The sequence below is a fragment of the Daphnia carinata genome, chromosome 7, assembly GCF_022539665.2.
Source record: "Daphnia carinata strain CSIRO-1 chromosome 7, CSIRO_AGI_Dcar_HiC_V3, whole genome shotgun sequence".
Classification (NCBI taxonomy): domain Eukaryota; kingdom Metazoa; phylum Arthropoda; class Branchiopoda; order Diplostraca; family Daphniidae; genus Daphnia; species Daphnia carinata.
This window is the reverse complement of record NC_081337.1, coordinates 7832987-7852716: the sequence shown is the minus strand read 5'-3', so window position 1 is coordinate 7852716 and position 19730 is coordinate 7832987. Positions and strand designations below refer to the sequence as shown.

Sequence of the window (19730 nt, the reverse complement as noted above, 5' to 3'; positions counted from 1 at the left end):
GGGACCAATTGTGTGTTCTATGAAAACTTTTATTTAAACATTACTGCAGAGATTGATGATTGGTTAGATATGAGAGAAAGTTGTATTCAATCTGGTGATTCCACTATCTTCGTGTTGATAAAGCGTATTAATAACCGATTGAATAGTTGCGATGGACGTAGATGGTTACCTGGCGTCCTCCTGGAAATTAATTCCCTCGCAGATATTTTCCTATCCCCCCTTTTGGTTCACAAACTAAGCAGTGATCGGGCGAAAGAATGGCTGTCGCGATGCAACTAGTTTTGACGCAGTCCTATCAATGGTTTCAGTGCCGTCGTCTATGTGACAATACAATTACGTTGCAAATGTGTTGGTTCATCATGAATGAAATTTTAATTAAATGAACAAATTTCACGAATTTTGTAACAGTAATAATTCAATTAGTTAAACGCCGGTTGTGCTACCGTCTCTATCGGACGACTTAGTACTAATGTTGGGTATTTCACTGTGCCCTGTTGCGTCCTTGGTCACGGAATAACTAGCAGTTACTGCCACACGTTCTGGTATCAGAGTTTGTTCTTCACCGTCAATCCCTGTTACCAGAGGGACGGCTGATAGATGAAAAAGTGTTCTAGTGCTTCTTGGATCAGTCGTTTCTGCATTAGTACTTTCGGACGATGAATTCTTTTCGATCCCGCGAAGGAAATTCAGTGGTTGCAATTCCGTGACCTTGTCAAATGCCAAACTGTCAACGGCCCTTAAATGACCATGAGATATTCCATCGTTATTGCCGGAAACAATCACCACGTTGTCTGTGTAGCGAAAAAAGTAGAGCTGCAGTCCTGCAGCTAACAGAAAATGGAATGCCAAGATCGCAGAAAGAATAATCACGGCCATTCCTCTTCTTGTAACACTTAGTGGTTGCCACAGAGACAAAACCAATACTGAACCGGACAGTGCTGCTCCAAGGATCACCAACGTCCACTGAAGGATTGGGAACGGAATAGTCAACAACACCTAAACAAAGGCAAAGAAATGTCTTTCAGTGAAGGTTAGACATACCTAAAGTAATTTAATGTAACTCACGGATATTGGAATGTAAATGGCTAAAGAATAGCCATAAAGAGATACAATCTCAATAAAACCGAGCGAGGGTTGGTCGCCTTCTTTCCTGCGCCACCAGAGGAGAAGCCACAAGACTAACGGTAAGAGCAGAGCGTAGCTGAAGATTGTGGATGCAGAAATAGAAACTGATTAAGGAAAAACATTGCGTCAAAAACTGAAATTTATAAGATAATCGAGCTATACTATGCCCGCAACTTCGGGATTAGTCTTAGCACTTACTATCTAATCTGCCTTCTTACGACCTAGTTAGACATAGCGAGCTTTGCCATTCTTACCTTTTCGGAAATCGTACCTCCAGTGTTGGCCTTCTCCTCCTGAATGTAAATAATCGGCAATATTTCCCATAATAGCTACGCAAAACACCAGAGTAACACAAATCCACAGAGGGCCTAGAAATATACGAAGATGATATCATGGTACGGAAAGATGAACAAAAATTATGCTACTTGAAACCATACCGTAAAGGTCGGGTGCGGGTCGGATGTAATGCGTAAGTGTGTCACGCGACGGTCGGGGTATGAAAGACCACATCAACCGTTCTTTAACCTGTGGAGTGTCCACGTCAAAGTATCGCTGGTAATAGGCAAATGTTAACATTGATGGAGCATTTTCTTGAGAGGTGAGAGCCATTGGCGTTGCATTTTGAGATTGGTCCTGCGACATTTCACGTAAAGTAATTTAGTTGCATAGCCTAGAATATATACGTCACAGAAATTGTTGTCCTCAGGGGCAAATTCAATTTATTAGGTGAAAAAATGCACATACATTTTCGGTAAACTAAACAGGACTAAAGCCCTTAAAAACTTGGAAACGGTGATTGATCGTCGGTAAGGTATGCAATCGTGCCTCTGTAACCAAACCGCCCCCTCGACAATTTTCAATAAAAAAGACTGTTTTTGCGCGAGAATGGAGTAGAGCCATGCAACACATTATACAAGGCTCATGCGTTAGATAAACTTCGCAGTCTGTACACAAGTAAGAGTTCGTATTGGGATCTCCTGCATCGTCCATAATATTCAATTCACTGGTCAATGGTAAAGCTCCACCCCCTTGGCTACGCGCTACAAGGTCAACAGCTACGATTACAGCGTGGTGAAGAGGATGCAAAGTCTTCCGCACGGATGTGGCAGCAATAACGGCGTTCGTTGCTGGATTAACCACTACCACACCCATGGACGGACCTTCACAGGCACTAGTGAACGGGGTCTCTCGTCTACTTTCGTAAAATGTTTTATCAGTCAATTTAGTCCTACAGTTTTTATGCCACAGAAATACGTCGTCTGGTAGCTGACTGATAGCTAGGCTTAGTTGCATCCATCTGAACTTAATTTCGAGTTGTTGAGCACTGAACCAACAACCACTGAGCAGCTTTTCAATGGTTTTTTCTTCATGAAAGTTGCATGGCCACTGTTTAGTTGCTGTATTGTACTGGGCGCGAGTTAATGGAAGACGTTTGGCTACTTCTACTACCTCCCAGTTTTCACACAAGTCCAAGCCTTCTAATTGCAATCCTTGAATAACCAGTCTTTGTTTGCATTTCATTGCAGTATCTTCCGCTAAACCAATAATTATTTTTAATTCTCCTTTGTTATTTTTTACTCTCTTCAAGTGATGCAAAACGGGTGGAATCTCACTGAGACTTTTAACTAAAACTTGGGTGGCCTTTTTGTCAATAATTTTAGCTACCCACACTTTGACTACAGGCAGTGTCTCCATCAATTCAGAGCTTAAAATGGCAACTGGATGTTGGATGGATTTACGACTTCTCTTTGCAGGGACCTATTCATTATTTCCTGAATAACACACTTTGGACCAGGTTTGAACATAAAAATATTTACCTCATCAATGTCGACATGTGATGTGGGGTAGTTAGAGAAATTGTGGGTTTGCTCATAGGGAGGTGGTTTTCCTGCAGTAGATGTGCTTCCCATTCCAAAATCTATAGAGTTAAACAGAAAATTTTATTATTGTTGTTGACATTGCTCATGAAGCAAGTTGATAAAATGCTAATATTCAATACAACTTAACCTAAAATAAAAACACTAGTAAAAGATATCTACCTTGGAACTGTAGCAGAGCTTCAGCATCATTTGCTTTATTCTGTAGTAACAAATGGAAATAATTTCAACACACCATCTTAATTTCGCTTAATGTGACGAAACTTACCGTAAAATCCATTTTCAATTGCCACGTAGTTACTATTCAACTTCTTCCAGTGCACTGCATCAAATTGCTTATGTCAGAATACTTGCTTGCAGACTACGTGTCGACTGCATTCGTTATCGTATTGAATGTGCTTCCATAACTGAATAACAGAGGGATGCTGAAAATGGAACAATGTAGGGGAGTGAAAGGAAAGTGCTGTTAGAGCTCCAACTTTATTTTTTGTTTTTGACGTTTAATTAAAAAAACTATAAGGCCAATTGAAAAGTAAACTTGATTTCCTTGATTAACATTCAATTCTGAATCAAAATCATGTATCTTAAGCCAAATTTGAAATTTGGCCAAAAATGAAAAAGTGAGAAGGCCTACTCACTTTTGACGAAATCGGCCAAAAACGAAATCTCTCGGAATTCGATGGAACTCACTCAGTATAATGAAAATTTAACGCTAATTTCGATTTAGCTATTAGTTATCTCGTTAAAGCAACCGTTTTTGAAACACACAGAATATTTGTGCTGAATCGCGCTAGCGCTGTAGTGTACTGCCGCGCTAGTGATGTTTCAAATGTTCGTGTATTTAAAAAACGATTGGCTTAATGAATAAAAGAACAATTTTCCCGGAATAAGCATTCAATTTTGTTTTAAGTGTGGTTGATATGTGTGCATCTCCCAGTGTTAGAAGTTCACCTTCGATCGCTTTCCCTGTTTAAACTGTACCCGGAACGAAAGTGAGTCATTCTGGTTTACGTAGCCTTCCTGTTTGTCTTCCTGTTGTTTCTTACATGTGCTTTTTGAGCCATACTCCACAGCAGTGGTACCAAAATATTTGCTAGCCTATTACTAGCCTCATAAATTTACGTGTATTTTAACATTCACGTAATTTGTTTTAAAATGATGACGTAACAGACATAATTGGTATTACGAATTCGAACTAGTACAGTCGAATTTTGGGATCAGGTACATCCATTATGTTATGTTTAAAATGTCTAAAAACTTCAGATTTTTACTTTTTTGAATGGGTTAATAATTTTGCTTTTACATCTGGTTTCCGTAAATGGCACAACTTCAGTAATGGACATTGAACAACAAATGTACGACAAGTTAGATAATTCCACTTGAGACTTATATCCAGTTTTTACATCGAAAATTATATACGATTGTAACAGAACCTAATTGGTTTCGAACATCACCATATTATAAAGTGTGGCCGAAAAGTTAAAATAATTTACGGGCATCCTACACAAAAATTTAAGGCAATGGCCAAGGAAGGCCGGAGAAATCAACTGGTCCACCCAAACCAGCATCGGCTTCCAAGAGGCTCATGACGACAGCCATAGCAGCTTCGTCGTTGCCATCACCAGGACCACTATTTTCACGTGATGAACTTTGTGACTGATCCATCATTAACCCACCAATCACTTCCATCATGTCTTCATCAGCATGCAACCCAGCCTCATTCAATATGTGTAAAAGCTGAGCGTTGTTCCTGATTTTAGCATGACTGTGGTTATTGTTGAGATTGTGGTGATTGCTGAGTCCACGTAATCCACTGTTACTACCACTACTGTTGCTTCCACTACCGTTGCTATTAACCTGCGCGGCCAAGGTGGCAGCTACCGATTCTAAATTTCTTGGCGTATTCATTATACTTCCAGCTGTTGCGGTAGGCTGTGCACTAGATGAACCACCCACTGAAACTGGATGGCGACGAACTTCCTGAAAAATTCCATGTTAGAGTCCATCAACGACATGTTAAACAACATTCACAGTACAATGATTTAACGTCACCGCTTATACCTCGTTAGGGAATGATGATGGTAAAGCACCAGTCGCCAGATAATTAGGATCTGGGTCCAGTGGACTACCAACGTTCGAAAATGGAGATGCCGTAGCTGAGCACGAAAGAACCGATCCTGGTGAACGGACGGCTGAAGAAGAAATCGCAGATGTCGAAGAACGCGACCTTGACCGGTGGAAGTCCAAAACTTCATCAGCCACAGTCTGCAATAAGATCAACATTATCAAGACGTAATCGACGCTGTTTGATGGATGGCGTCATCAACTCAAGTTCGTTAATCCCCTAAAGGACCATATTGATGCCGACAAACCACATGAATGCCATACAGTTCTTGGGTCAGTGTTCTCCAAAAACGTAACCATATGAAATTTTGCCCACCACACTTTCTTTACATATCTACGATAAACTGCTGTGCAGGCTGCCCACTTCAAACGCAAAAATGTCATAAACATTTTACTAAAACAAAGCGGTTGAACTGAGACATTGACTGTGATACGAGAAATAATAGTAAATGTATCTCATAACATCAACACATTACCTGTCCAATTTTACTAGCTTCCAATTCCATACTGAACAAGCGAACCCGAGACGGTGTCTGTGTACCTCCTGTTCCCGTACCTGCTGAAACAACCGCAAATATTTTTGCATGTTGGTATAATAGTCAAGGAATCACTTAACAATTAGATGATATGTGCGGTGTACTAGTTCAATACCTTGGTAGAAAACATCGTTGTTGGAAAAATTTGCGGCAGCCGAGTCGGTACAAGGACTTATGGCATCACATTCGACGCTGTTGGCGACAAAACAGCAACATTACATTACGTCTTTATCAGTAATTATGGCTATCCGTACTCTATATAGGCATTTTTGGCCACGAGAAATTCAATATCCTTTGTCCATGGATTTCTAAATGATTTCCAGCGAGATTGGAGTCGCACGAAGGTTCCCTCCTTCACACGAAATCGATAAATCTGAAAAACATCAAGCGTAAATATGCGATCATAAGAAAGCCGTTAGGGAACTCTACCGCTGTTGTAACACTTTCAGTTGCCTGAAGAGCAGACTTGTGGACTTCCGTTAGGGCGACTATGTCATCCGCATGATAGTATTCGTACATACTTGTTCCTAATAGTTCTTGTGGCAAGAGTCCGAGTAACAACGTGGCACTGCATAGATTTCAATAAACACCACGTACGTTAATAAACTTTAGAAAGTAAAAACTACCCATCAATTCAGGGTCTATAGTTAATTTTTACCGTTGATCGACAAAAACAAACTTTCCATCGATCGTGTGCCGAGATATAAATTCAAAATTCAAGGATCGACGCTGGAGTGATGATTCGTTAACAGCTCTTTTTTTGCCAAAGGCTGAACTGCTCGAACCGCAATTTTGTAAATTTTGACTTGGAACACGACCAACCGCCACCTGTTAAAAAAGGTTTGTTTTTTTGTTGGAATTTTCTTTGTGATGAATTTAGATGAAGCTTACCAGACACGATAAGTTGCATGCGTCCACATCTCCTTCGGCATCTTGATCATGGACTCCAATTTTTGCTGGGGCCCAAGATTTTAAGTAACCAGTGCAGTGTACTACTGTGTACTTTTTTTCTGAGAGGAAAAAAAAAATAAAATGTGAACAATGAAACATTATTTTTTTGGGAAAATTAAAACAAAATGTCCTATTTTGCCTAGTTCGAAATTAAAACTACTGATGTCGGTCAACAACTTATGTCCCTAATGAATTTAGTAACGGAAAGCCACCGTACCACCCTAACGTACTCAATTGCTTGAAGATTGGCCAGATAGGTCTTCCGGCCGATAAAAAACTCTGAAAAAGGAAGAAGCTCCGTTATGCGCTCCAGCCAAATGTTTCCTAAGTGTTCCCTGGAAGAGAATTGTTCTATAATTTCAGTAGGCCAAGGCTTTCAATTTTCTTAGCGAGCATCGACTGTACTTTTGAAAACAACGAGGAACTATGAATGATTGCCACTGTGAACTTCAGTTCAGTCAACATTGGTGTTGGCTACTCGATAAAAGCCTCTGTATGCATTGAAGTCCAACAAGAAAGTTGAATCGCACCATAAAAGAATACACAACAGCAGACGTGTAAAACTTTGAAATGAATAAAATTTACCTTTGCTAACGTTTTGTGTTTTCCGATGTTTCGATGACAAGGTGCCAGGAGCCTCAACGGTGTCTTTTGTAGATTGGGTGGCTCGACATTTCATGCGACAAAAAAACGATCGGCGAGCCCCTGGACAAAGTCTGGATAGACCTTGAGGTACGTCGGTTTTCACTGGCAACATAGCTGTAAAATTTCACAAATACGGGACAATTACATTCTAGCTAAAGCGATTGTAACGAAACACCATCAGTGCGTTAATGTTTTGCAATTTTGTTTACTTTTGGCGTCAATGAGACGTTCACGAGGACTGAGATCTGACGATGACAACTGCTCTTTAACTTTGGCCACATCTTTTGGATGCAATATGTCAAACCAGCTTTGGCCTAGCAAATCACCCTATGTGTTGTACCAAAAGAGAACTAATTACCTTTAATATCGGGTTGGTAAAATTGCAATAAATAATTTAATCACAATAATTTATGCATGAATTATTTGATAAATGAAGGGAACTTTGCACAGCTTTTAAGTGCAGAGTTTCTATAAAACTGCTTGAATTTTTTAGCTGTGCATTGTCAGAATCAGTGCAAAAGAAATTCAGACGCTAACGTGCTTCCAGTACAGCAAGAGTCAGGTATACCTGTGAATAATTGAGCACTTGGGACACCGACTCGGACACGTACAACATTCTTCCTCGATCACAGCCCACGACGAATAAAAAGCCATCAGCAGACTGTTAAGCAGAGTAAAAATTTAAATGAAAGTTTACTCATCGAATGAGATCGGGTTAGTTTTTGAAAAAATAAGAAAAATTTTATATACTAGGAAAGAAACCATTTGAATTGTCGATTTACAAGGAAGACCACATAACATTGATGCAACGCTTCCATTTTATATATTTACATTTTACATTTTGCTTAAGTAGAATTTCGAAAAGTTTTAGAGCGAGTTAGCCTATTCAACAACAAAAAGTTCTCACCTGCAATATAAGACGTTTAAGCTCTTCGTCAGAAAGAAAGGATGGCTTGTAGTCCCCTTCGCTGTACGAATGGATAGCACCTCGAATGGTCTTAAGTATTAAAAACAATATACAATCTATTAAGTAATAGTAGTTTAGTCATTTCTGGTAACAATAAACTGAAAAATTGACGGTCTATCATCTAGTGCTTCACTTCGGAGCTCTACTTAAAAAAAATATATATATAATACTCCTTTTCTCATCTTAGTAACCCGTTAATATTACCTTAAGATGTTGAACAGCCATTCGAAGTACCGTCAACTTGTCGAGTTTATGGGACATCTATGGGTGGAAACAAAAGGAAAACATTTAACTACCTTATTGTGTTTTCCATTGCATAGCGTGCTTTAACACAAGTCGCAAAACTTACAGTTATGCACATAGGAACTACTCGGGATAACTCAGTAATGTACGTGTTCATTTTGTCTCGCCGTCTTTTTTCAATTTCGCTGTGATTTTGCCTAAAATCAATAATATTAATGAATAAATAAGCATCTTGAGATTGAATTCGGATGATCATTTCTATTGAATTATTCGAGATTTTTTTAATCTTATAATTACACTAATCGGTTACTAAAAGTAACGAGTTTAATGGACTAGTTTTTCTCTTACCGGCCACCTCTGCTTCCTCGGGGTTCGTCTGATGGCGTAGGGGATGGTGTCAACATCCTGGCATCGTCTTGTTCCTCTTCATCCCGACTTACTTCTCTGCTTAGGAAAAAGAATAAGAAAAATATATATGTAGAAATACTATGCGTCACAAGCTTGTTACGAAAACCTAAAAAAAAAAAAAATACGACCTATGATGGTAAACGCTTACCTTAAGAATGTCGATTGGAGGTCTTCGTAATCAGCTAACGAAGACGAGTGTGAGCGTTGAAATTTGCAGCTTCTGCTACCGAAATCTTCAGTTGGTTCTCTGAAATAGAAAAAGTACAATGCAAAAACGATTTGCAGTTTTCCTTTCCCTACGTTGTTCTAAGTTCCCACGCGTCATATCGTTTACGAGCGCGAGTTGTTTTGTCAGGCCTCGGGAGCTTTGTCTGTTTGTTTGTTTGTTTTTTTGTTTTTTGTTTTTTTTTTCCTAATAAAAAAAAATATTTGTTTTGTCTAATAACAGGAAAGAATCCTCTCGAATAATGGCCAAATCAAACCTATATAAATATCTATACATTTCCTTTTCTTTTTTGTTCTTCAGTCATCTTTCCCCTACGATTTTCAAGTGAAAAAAGACGGAAGGTTGCAACAGCTTCAACCTCCCACGTTTAAGCGTACCTTGATCTGCCCGTTTAAAATAAAGTTGTTTTTATTTGGTTTTGGTTTTTTTTTCGGTTATGTCGTGTTTTTACATGAGGATGAATGCTGCATTACAGAGGGAAAACTTAGACGGCAGAAGTGCCAGTAAGTTTTTGTAAACGCCCATGATTTACTATAAACTTTTAGAACTTTCATATCTGATAACCGTAAACACAATCCAATTGAAACTATGGAATTTGTATAGTACTAGAATTGGGAAGTAGGTTAAGTTTAAACAAAATGAGAATTTATCTCAGCACGAAATATTGCGTTTCCTAAGCGTTCTAAGAGAGAATGGCAAACATTTTGAAAATAAGTGGGCCCCCCTCCCCCCCCCCCCAATTTTATCACAAAGTATCCTCAGTAGTTTTTCGAACCAAACTTTTGTTGAAGTTTTCCGGTTTCTTGAAACCCTTTTAAAGATTTGTACACGTGCCTCCTTTGGTTTGGCAATACATTGATCGAAATCGATCTTCATACTAGTTAGCCATGCGTCACAACAAGTCACTGAAAATGAACTCGACGTTATGTGTGTTTCCATGACGATCTGTAAACAAGGATTTTAAAGTGAACTCCCGAAGCCACCATGTTCTAATACACTAAAAAAAAAAAAAAAATACTGAAGAACAAAATCTTTAGCTCACGACATAACTGACGTTCCTCTTTTGTTGGAGAGACGATCCTTCCCCTTGCATTTCGTACGGCTGGTCATGACGGCGGAAGAATAAGATTGGTGGCTAGATCCTGGAATAGGTGTAGAAAATAGGGAAGAACAGCCAACGTGGCTAGGAGGTGCGTCCGAAGCACCACTTTGGTGACTAAAGGGAAAGCGGTAGTTGTAGTTACACGCACGATGATCTGTATTGTTAGATGACTCTCCAAACAGAGAAAGAAAATTGGGTCCAGCAACCGAATCTTGTTGCAACGGGTAGCTGCTACCTGATCCTGCAAATATTTAATGCATTGTAGATCAACTTCTTAATAAAACACATAAGAAACTAACTTAAAATAGAATATTCTTAGGAGACCAACACCGGTTATTTACGTGTCGTAACAGAGTGTCTTACGTTGGTCCCTTTCCTTGAAACAAAAGCAGTTCATACGTTTTCCCTCTACGTCTAGTATTCTCCGCCATTTTAAACATATGTCATTACAACTTGTATAAAACTACGAGTCAACTGCGCAATGTTATCAAATAGATACAATGTTGTAATATACTATTTATCACTATTTCCGTCGTAGGAGCAAGAGTGTAGCTAGGAGTGCAATGGGTCGACGTGTTGGTTAGCTGGACAATTGGTGTTAGTGGTAAGGATAGCGGTGGAGAAGTGACGGGTCCTTGTTGAGGCTGAAGCTTTGGATGAGAAGGTAATTCTGTAGGTAGCCGAGGAATGGCAATTCCCGGAGATAATGCAATGGCCGTTGGTGATTGTGACGATTGATGGTGTTGATGTGGCGACTGCTGTGGTTCCGGATATACCTCTGATGAGTTGTCGCTCAGCAGGAGACCAGTCGTCCAATCAATGTAACCAAATACATTGCAACTGGGTCTAAAGCAAATAGCCAATGCAATATACGTTCTTACTATGTAAGATGAAGTAGTGTACCAAGCTTCTCGTAAATCATATGATTGGCAAAATGAAAATCTCATTTGAAGCTCTGGGAAATAGTAAAAAATGTACCCGAATTTTGATCGCATTTTTCGGAACTAGTTAGTGTAGCCTACTTCAACGGCATTATTTTCCTTTCTAGTACAGTTGCTACAAGAAATGTTTTTGCAAAAAAAAAAAACTTAAACGGATTCGTCAATGCCATGCACAATACCAAAGACATCAAACAAGATTATGTGTTTATATCGAATACATAAAGAGATAACTGGAAATTATAAGTAACATGCAATGCAATGAAGTACCAAAATATTCATCTGAAAGAAGAGAAGGTTCGTGTAAAAGAAATGCGTTTAATACAATGAACTTAATGAAAATGACATTCGTTCTTCGGCCTTCGTTCTGCTTTAGTCTAATACGCCTTGCTATAGTTATTGTGTGCGTTCCAAGGATATTCGTAATAATCTACCTATTTTCATTTCAACAAAAAACATAATAAAGTAATGAACTGGGACTGCAAAACAGAAACCTCGCCTAATAACCAAAATAGGAAAAAAAAAAGAGCAACTGATTGAATTTAAAAAATGGTGCGTAGTGAAAAGGATTCGAAAAAACATTTGCGGCCTATAATCATAACACTTTGTAAACTACAAAAGTCGTAGGTGGCGTGTTTTTTCGATTTATTTGACTTGCACAACTGCCTTGAAAATCAATATCGGGAAACTAAGCAGCTTCAAGGGAGACGAACTTAAAATACCTTTTCCTAAATTCTGAATGTAACAGCTGCAAGGATTTAAAATTAAATACGAAGGCCACATTCCATAAAGATGCATTCGTATTTCTTGAATTTGAGCAACGTTTTGGTGACGGCAAAGCTTATGCATGCGCGAAAGAAAACTAATGAAAACATCAGGCAAACTGTGAACAATAAGTCTGTAACACGATCAAAACAAGTTCGTTTTGTAATGAGTATAAGTTACTGTTTCTAGATAGCATGCCGGTTCTCGAAAGTCTCGTTAATTGCACTGCGTCATTTACCGCCTTCTTTGAGTTCCTCTATTGATTTCTAGGGGCAGAATTTTCGTAGAAAATATAGCCGATCCGTGTGTAACGCACACAGCCTCGAAAATTCACCGGAGTTTCATGCCAAATGTCATGGGTTAGACGACAATAACAATACAAAATTCACATCAAGTCTTTTGAATATGTTGCCTTAAAAATTCTACCTTAAAAGTTACAAATTGTTTGCTAGTCACCAACACGTGACATGCCTCTTAATATCCACTCTGTACAAGATTTACGCGAGTTGAATGAAAACAAAGTTTAAGCAATGCCTAATTTAGTCAATTAAAAGTAGCAGAACTGATTGACATATAGTTTTAGGACATACAATTCAGTGGAAGAAGCCTTTGTATAGGGTAGAAAGGTAACTCAACCATAATAGAAAGTTCAAAAGTATTATTGCTATGGTTTCACCGAGTGACGTACATACATGGATGTGCGTTCCGTTCTCTGCGATGCCATGAAGTTAGCCATTTTGATTGACTTTTACAATTACTGCTGTGGCAACATCAACGTAAAAATCGTGCAACTCTAAATGACAAGCCAAAAAAAGGGGGTAGCTATAGACAGAAACTGGTTATTGACCGGGCCTGAAAATCTATAAAACGATATTTGAAAATGCGTCAACATTTAATCTCTAGGTAGGGTGGCTTCAAGTATCCGTTACACCTGTGGTTTTCAAAGCAGATCATGTTATTTTTCCCCGACACTATCTTTTCAGACCATCTCACAAATCAAACATAGCCTAGTCTAATTTGTTTTGGTTACTATCCATGCGAGTGCAAATGTTGTAAATTCGGGTTAACTAAAATTGGTATAGTATACGATAAATCAAACGACTAACAGGCTAGTATGACGTTATCAGGTCGAGGGATGCAATGTTTTTTTTTTCGTTTACAGATATACAGCATGTTTTAAAATCACTAGGATAGAGAGTAACTTTTCCCGCCAAAGCATTTAGAGATCTTCTCTATCGTTTTCAAATCATGCTCTTACACAGTTCAGGCTCTAATGTACTATTTGTACATTAGAATTTGAACTTTTGTTAAAATACAGACATTGCATGTTCGACCAAGAACCTTGACGAGAATCTACATTCACAAGTTGGACTTGAAAACCAAAATTGACAACAAAATTGCACAGGCAAAATGCTTTACCTCTGGTCCATAATTCCTTAAACTGCAACCCAACTATTTTTCCAATGAGATCATGCTTGGCGATTGGAGGTCGAATGCACTAACTTCTACATAACAACGACTTCCGGAAGCACCCCAACACACAAATTTGGACGAAAGTAGAGAGGGGTGTAACTTCAACGACAGTCAGGAGTCGACTGAAGCCATATTCTGACAAGCCATTATGTTGTTATGCACATACGCGATACCGTATCCTGGCGGCGTTGGTGAGCATAATGCATCGAGAAAAAAGCATGCAGTTATACGCACTGGCAATGATTTGGCAATATCAGGGCAGATTGTTCATTGCATAAAGTTTTCATGTCAGTATGAGAACTACAACGCCTCTATTAGCGTGTCAAAGGTACAAGTCAATAGCAACTCACCATGGTAACTTAATACAATCAACGGATGCCATTTCTCATATCTACGGAAGGTCACTCTACAGCAGGATGTGCGAAAGGAAAATAACGTCTAAGAACTTCTTCCTCTGAGACAGAACCCGCATTTGCTCGAATTACCAATTGCCGTCGATTTACCGGAAAAGCCGAGTAACTAAAATAAACATCAGTGTGTGGATTAGCCAAGTACAGGGTAACCATTGCGACCTTTCCACAAGCGTAGGATGTAGGAAGAGACTGCCATGGCCTGTTTATTTCTACGCCAGAAGATTTAAGTACAAATAAATAAATAAAAATAATAATCCACGTAGCAAGTAAGATAACTTCCTACTTGATGATTTATTATTCTACGCTATTTGAGCTCTTTAAATATTTGTACTTTTAGCTATGCTGAATCTCCCCCTTTTGGATTGGAAGTAATCTCCGAATGTTCCCAAAAATAAAATGTTCATTAAGATGTTTTCAACCGAACATTGGTAAGGGGGGGGAACAACAAAACTTGAAATTTAATTCTCATATCATAATCCAAACGCACACTTACTCTCTCAGAAATTCTACAATAGCCTATTTCGTCTTGACGCGCAACTTGTCTAAAAGGGTGGCTGTTTCGATCACGGTTCACCATATAGCAACCCCCCCATCCATCATCCCGACGTTACGCAATACGCAACAGAGGGTTGTTAACTGAGGTAAAGAGTCCCATTGGTAGTGAGAACGTAAAAAAAAACAACTTTACTTTGATGCTATCAAACACAAATGCATACTTTAATGAATAATAAACAAAAACTCAACAAAGCACAAATAATTGCTCGTCAACTAATCTTACATAAGCCTCCCCAAAATGTCATGTGTAGGCAGGTAGCTCGAGCCTGTCGATCTATTCACTTTAGTACTCTTTTGAAAGTGCCCACTGTAGCCACTCTTCGATTCACTCTCTCTTGCACACCGTTGCCTACCCGGTCGATCCAACCGCTCATGCAAAAAGATTTGAGCTTAGTCCATATTGGCTCGAAACCTTTTCAGACACGTCGTCTCTCAGTCAGCCAATGGCGGCGAGTGAATATAGCGCAGACAAGTAGAATAGCCAAACTAAAAGGCGTTGGCTTTATATACGTGATATAAAACCAACGTTCCCCATTTTTACGAATGACCATAACATACTTGAGCTCCAGAAAACCAATTTGTGCAAAAGTTTTGGGATGGGAAGGTGAAGAAAATATGAGCACGATGCTACTGGCATGTACAGCATGTACAATATCGGGCATTTGAATTAAACAATTTCATAGTTTTCAAAGACAAAAGAAAGTTGTTGGACGAGTGAGTGATCAAGTGTTGTACAATGTCAAAGCATGATTGCCAGCCCTGAAAATGTTATACCTGCGGACAGAAGGTAGAGTCTAGTGTACCAACTACCAACTATCAATCCGAAAAGCCTTCCCCCTTCGAAATTTCAGCGCAGTACTCAACATGGTTTAAAAAATTTATCGCAATGAATATTCGTTCGTTTCGCCCCAAAGAGGTGGTGTCTTAATTACTGGAAGATGGATGTGCACAAGATGGCGGCGCAGGATCTCAATAAAATGACCGAAACATAAGAACAGGAGTGATCAATTTAAATGGATAAAATGCCGTGTCCTAATAAGTGTAGCATTAGAGATTAGGTTAACCGGAAAAACTGACCAAGTTGGACAGTATTAGTAGTCAATAAAAAACTGGAAAGTTCATAAAGGCATGTTGATGTCGACAAGCGTAGCCAAATTAAGAGAAACTCCAGTCTCATCGATTATCTTTGCGTTCACTTATCGATTAAAATTATCGATTTGCGTTTTATGACGTGACAGTTGAGAATTGATGTACACTGCTTCTTTCACAGATAAAAAAAAATTATCTGCATTAAAAAGGATCAAGTTGACGCTTATTATTTACAATATACAGTCATAACATTGCCAAACAACATGGACTTCTGACCTAAAAGATGCCTTGAAGGCCAGAATTTTTTTTAATTTTTACAAGCTGTATCGTATACAAAGTCGCATATTTGTTACTGTACATTACACCATTAACTGTCGTTATTTTTTTTAAATTTTTGTTTTGCTTTTGGAAGTAGAACGAGTTTACATTATTCCTGCGACTTTCTTTGCGGTACTGACATTTCCTCACTGTTCGCGAACGACACTTTTCCTAAGGCATTTTAAGATGTAAATGCGTAAGTTTTCTTCCCGCCAATTCTCAGAAACAGCTGATTTCTGCTAGTTGTATTACCACTTACAACCATATTTGTCTTACTCGCAATCCTTAACTGCGAAATGTGTTGGCATACATTATAACCAAAATGTTTAAAGCTTCCGATTTCCTACCGTCTAGTACGTCTTAAGAATGAATTTTATCGAGTCGATACGTAGTCCAAACAATTTCATCAAGATCTTTTAACTGTCTTACTGAGATAGCCATAATTTCCTCTTACCTAAAAATTCTTGAAGAGACAGTTGTACTCCCACTTACGGCTTCTAGGATCACGTATATTTTGGGAGCACGATGAGCAAACGACGGTTAGCTGCCAGATAACACAGTGATTTAATACATTCCCCAAACAAAATTTCCAGTCAATACACCATGCGCGCCATTGTGGTGCGTTCACAACATGTGCTACATTGCCAGGTCATAGCAGAGTAACTAAAATACATGTATAGATTGAATATTAACTATCCTTAAGGTTCGTCGTCCTTGACTTCCTAGGCTAAATGTAGTGCACGATAGACAGGACTGAAAACACGTCACAAAGTCTTGCGTAACTTGGAAGAACTGTAGTACCAGAGGCGGTGCCTCAGACGGAGTGTATGCGCTTGCGCTGTTATGGGCACAACGGATGGAAGAGCTGCCCTCTTTATTTACACAATGGCATGACACGTTTTACTACGCAACAAAATTTTTTTAAAAACGTATTATTAGATAAACCTTTATTTTTGAAGGTTCGTCTATCGCTGTTCAAAACTTTACTTTATGCATGCTCCAAGTCTCCAAGCATTCTACTTCCTAACCATTTTAAAATTTCTTTAGAAAACCCAAATAAGGTCGTAGTTAGGTCGACCCCTTCTAGTAATGAAATTCTACTTGAATTGCGTGAAATCCTGTTAGCCTAGCACAAGAAGAAAAATTATTATTGAAAAGGCTTGCTACTGTCCTCATTTAAATGTTTCTTGTTTGCATTTTTTTCAACCCCAATTATTCTTTACCACCATGCTTTAATCCAAGGTCTAACGGGACGGCCAAGTTGCTGATTAAACTGCATAGTTCGTGACTCACGATTGTGTCAGCTTATTTAAATATATCGATGACCAGAAAATTGTAGAGTTTGTTTATTAACAAAGTGATAAAGCATAATTAATTTAAAAGTCTCGACAAGTAGGAAAATGTTTTACCTGTTACGTTTAAGACATCAATGAAATGCAAAATTGTTAGCAAGGCTTATAATATTGGAGCATGTGTGTTAGGCAACGTGGTGGCAATCGTACAACTTGAAGTTGTACGATCTCTAAGAGAAAGATGTCACGACTAATTAACGTGTTTATATTTTGTGAAGAGGTTATAGAGGACACGAAGGGTTGATTTCAGATCAAGGTTAACTATATCTGAAAAATAAATTAAACGGTTGGTATATGTTTCAAAGAAATAAATTGGCACGTTAAGTAGGATACCTTCAGGACGAGCTTTAGGCTTTGGTAGACCTGAATCTTGCATTAGCTCAAATGCAAAGGCAACGTTGTGAACTTTTTGATCAAAATCTTTTGGCGTAAGGAAAAATTCGTGAAGAGGCACAAAATATCCTTCTAACATCCCCATTAACAGCGTGAGATAAACGCCATCATGGAATTGGGTGTCTAAATCCGTCACTTCCAGATGGATCTTATTGAGTTGCTTGTTTACAAAAGTCACAAGAGATTTTTTCACAACCTAATAATACATTATCAAAATTAATAGTTCTAAAGACAAAATGTTCTTTAATGCCTGAATATACCTGAAGTTTATCAGGCGCGTGATCAAATAACGTGTCAAAGGCATCTCTTTCACAACGTACACCAAGATCATCATAGGTAGATGTAATTTCTTCGGCGACAATGCGGTGGCTAAGAACTCCGTCTTTTTTGGTAACAACTACCACGTTCACGACGACATTTTCCGGCAGGCGAATGGGTGCCCGAAACTGGCGGGCCAAAGATACCAGAAGATGAAGGATAGAAACTAATGTTTTTGAATGGATGCTTTCCACGCTCCAACGTGCTGTTGAAGTCCGAGCTAGACCTAGAACCTAAAAACCGATTCGGGTTTAAGTCTCAAAATCGGAACACAGGAGCAGCCTTATAGAAAATCTATGCACCAGTTGTTCTTTTAATATATTATACGTGCTATTCTGGCGGAGGGCTTGTCCAGACAATTGCGAAACACAGAAATCATGTTCGCACAATCTTTTACATTGGTTAGGGGGAAAAATCAACTGGATTTGTTAGAAACGGATAATATTTCTCCACCTTCCCCGCAAGGGTATGTAGGACAGAAAACGACGGACGGGTTTTTACTGATTAGAAATTCTCCCGTCAGTTCGTGTGAATGGATTAGAAACGACTGGTCCCGATACTTGATGTAGGTACTGGACATGGACGCCACACAACTATGGAGTGTTCATTTGCACAGTGAGAGTAAATATAAATGCTAACTTAAAATTGTAGCTTTTAACTAGGATGTGTAAGTGTAAGGTGGGGAGTTGATCAAGCATTATGTAGATATAAGAACTAACTTACTCTGTTTGCATAGGCAAGTACAGTCCTTAGTTTTTGTTTCTGATTCTCTTCTGACTGAGTTACTTCAGGTACATCTAGCTTTTGTCCAGTAAGTTTTTCTTATACACATAAATCATTTTGAAGTTTAAGAATTTTAGAAACACATGATAATATAGATACATGGATGTGAATATGATTGGGTAATTACCTAGAAGTTTCTGGAGTACTTGTCCATCATATAGATCTTCATCAACGTTTTGAACAATCATCCTATGTTCGGCAAGTTCATCATTGATCCAGTCGACAAGGACAGCAATTAATGCTTTCAATTTTACATCTTCCATAGACCTTGGTTCCACCATTGATCTTTCTTCATTTTCTTCTACAATAACAAAAAGGGGGATGTTGAGAATATAGTGAAAATTTGAGACAATTCAAATATTACCGAGGGCATATTCTTCAGGTGGCAAGGAGGGAGCCATAGGGTTTCCTGGAGAATCAATGGCATTTTTTCCTTCTTCTTGAACTTCTTGCACTGCATAAAGACAACTGTTTGTTAACAATCCTCATATAAACTTCATTATCTTGACACACTCAAGCAATCAGGTTTCAGTATGTGTTTTTAGAACAAACATACATCTGTATAAAAGAGAATGACATACATAAGAAATTTCTTTCCAAATGTCCATAAAAGGATATGTTGAAAAGCAGAGGAAAAAGTGTGGGTGGTAAACATAAATAATGGGTAAGAGCAAGTGGAATAATCATAAGTTAGTTTTCATTCAGAAAAGATTGGAGTACAAACCTTCTTTAATCTTCTTTTTTCTTCCTAAAGTTCCAATTTTGTCCCAAAAACTTTCTTCCTTGTCATCTTTCTTTGGTGTAACTCCGTGCGGAGATTTCGGGCGGGACGGAGAAGACATTCCTGTGACGCTCCCTTGTTCACCGTCCCTATTCTATTGAGGGACCATGGGCCTGAGATGAAGCAGAGAGCTTACTAGATTTACGTGGCCAAGATAGGTGTCCGCAACCTGTGTGGAATCCTATCCCACATAACGCCATCTATTGAGTGAAATATCGTAAAAACGGACTTCGTGGTGTACTATATCAGTCATCTAGACAGAATAGTATTTGACTGCATATCGCGGTGAGTGGCATTAGTGATCACTTGCTACATATGATTCACAGTAAAGAGTGTAAATGACGTGCA

The 19730-nt window shown here is 38.7% G+C and overlaps 3 protein-coding genes across 7 annotated transcripts; all 3 read right to left on the bottom strand.

Annotated features, from left to right (window-relative positions):
- Positions 1-395: 395 nt before the first annotated feature.
- Positions 396-3381, bottom strand: LOC130685973 (protein YIPF1-like). Of its 2 annotated transcripts, XM_057509281.2 has the most exons (8): positions 3271-3381; positions 3165-3204; positions 2943-3043; positions 2107-2883; positions 1563-1758; positions 1380-1493; positions 1066-1229; positions 396-996 (listed from the first exon to the last, which is right to left on the bottom strand). In XM_057509281.2, the coding sequence occupies exons 1-8, from the start codon at positions 3280-3282 to the stop codon at positions 424-426; spliced, it is 1977 nt and encodes a 658-aa protein (XP_057365264.1). In that variant the 5' UTR covers positions 3283-3381; the 3' UTR covers positions 396-423. The 2 variants fall into 2 exon arrangements, with proteins under 2 accessions (XP_057365264.1, XP_057365263.1); XM_057509280.2 differs by lacking the exon at positions 2107-2883.
- A 1130-nt stretch (positions 3382-4511) lies between these two features.
- LOC130685907 (protein cycle-like) lies at positions 4512-16556 on the bottom strand. Of its 4 annotated transcripts, none has more exons than XM_057509199.2 (19): positions 13327-13486; positions 10719-11050; positions 10145-10445; positions 9025-9123; positions 8817-8912; positions 8575-8665; positions 8430-8486; positions 8166-8255; positions 7827-7919; positions 7468-7585; positions 7199-7372; positions 6554-6672; positions 6321-6490; positions 6092-6230; positions 5917-6035; positions 5778-5854; positions 5603-5682; positions 5064-5267; positions 4512-4982 (listed from the first exon to the last, which is right to left on the bottom strand). In XM_057509199.2, exons 1-19 carry the CDS (start codon positions 13335-13337, stop codon positions 4515-4517), a joined length of 2838 nt encoding a protein of 945 aa, XP_057365182.1. In that variant the 5' UTR covers positions 13338-13486; the 3' UTR covers positions 4512-4514. The 4 variants fall into 4 exon arrangements, with proteins under 4 accessions (XP_057365182.1, XP_059352081.1, XP_059352082.1 ...); XM_059496098.1 differs by lacking the exon at positions 13327-13486 and adding an exon at positions 11183-11214; XM_059496099.1 differs by lacking the exons at positions 10719-11050; positions 13327-13486 and adding an exon at positions 16210-16556.
- A 529-nt stretch (positions 16557-17085) lies between these two features.
- On the bottom strand, positions 17086-19479 carry LOC130685989 (beta-parvin-like). The gene is made up of 7 exons (XM_057509293.2): positions 19326-19479; positions 18966-19055; positions 18729-18902; positions 18542-18639; positions 17761-18051; positions 17441-17696; positions 17086-17374 (listed from the first exon to the last, which is right to left on the bottom strand). Exons 1-7 carry the CDS (start codon positions 19441-19443, stop codon positions 17298-17300), a joined length of 1104 nt encoding a protein of 367 aa, XP_057365276.1. The 5' UTR covers positions 19444-19479; the 3' UTR covers positions 17086-17297.
- Between the last annotated feature and the right edge of the window lie 251 nt (positions 19480-19730).

What these genes read in the sequence shown, in the direction of transcription:
- LOC130685907 (XM_059496098.1), bottom strand. An exon ending in CGAGGAAGCAGAGGTGGCCG is followed by an intron (nt 8,666 to 8,816) that starts GTAAGAGAAAAA and finishes TATTGATTTTAG; the next exon opens with GCAAAATCACAGCGAAATTG. An exon ending in TTTGTTTTTGTCGATCAACG is followed by an intron (nt 6,231 to 6,320) that starts GTAAAAATTAAC and finishes AAATCTATGCAG; the next exon opens with TGCCACGTTGTTACTCGGAC.
- LOC130685973 (XM_057509281.2), bottom strand. An exon ending in CACATGTCGACATTGATGAG is followed by an intron (nt 2,884 to 2,942) that starts GTAAATATTTTT and finishes AATAATGAATAG; the next exon opens with GTCCCTGCAAAGAGAAGTCG. An exon ending in GAGGTACGATTTCCGAAAAG is followed by an intron (nt 1,230 to 1,379) that starts GTAAGAATGGCA and finishes TTCCTTAATCAG; the next exon opens with TTTCTATTTCTGCATCCACA.
- LOC130685989 (XM_057509293.2), bottom strand. Translation starts at nt 19,443, where the DNA reads ATGTCTTCTCCGTCCCGCCCGAAATCTCCGCACGGAGTTACACCAAAG. An exon ending in ACGCGCCTGATAAACTTCAG is followed by an intron (nt 17,697 to 17,760) that starts GTATATTCAGGC and finishes ATGTATTATTAG; the next exon opens with GTTGTGAAAAAATCTCTTGT. An exon ending in GCCTAAAGCTCGTCCTGAAG is followed by an intron (nt 17,375 to 17,440) that starts GTATCCTACTTA and finishes TTTATTTTTCAG; the next exon opens with ATATAGTTAACCTTGATCTG.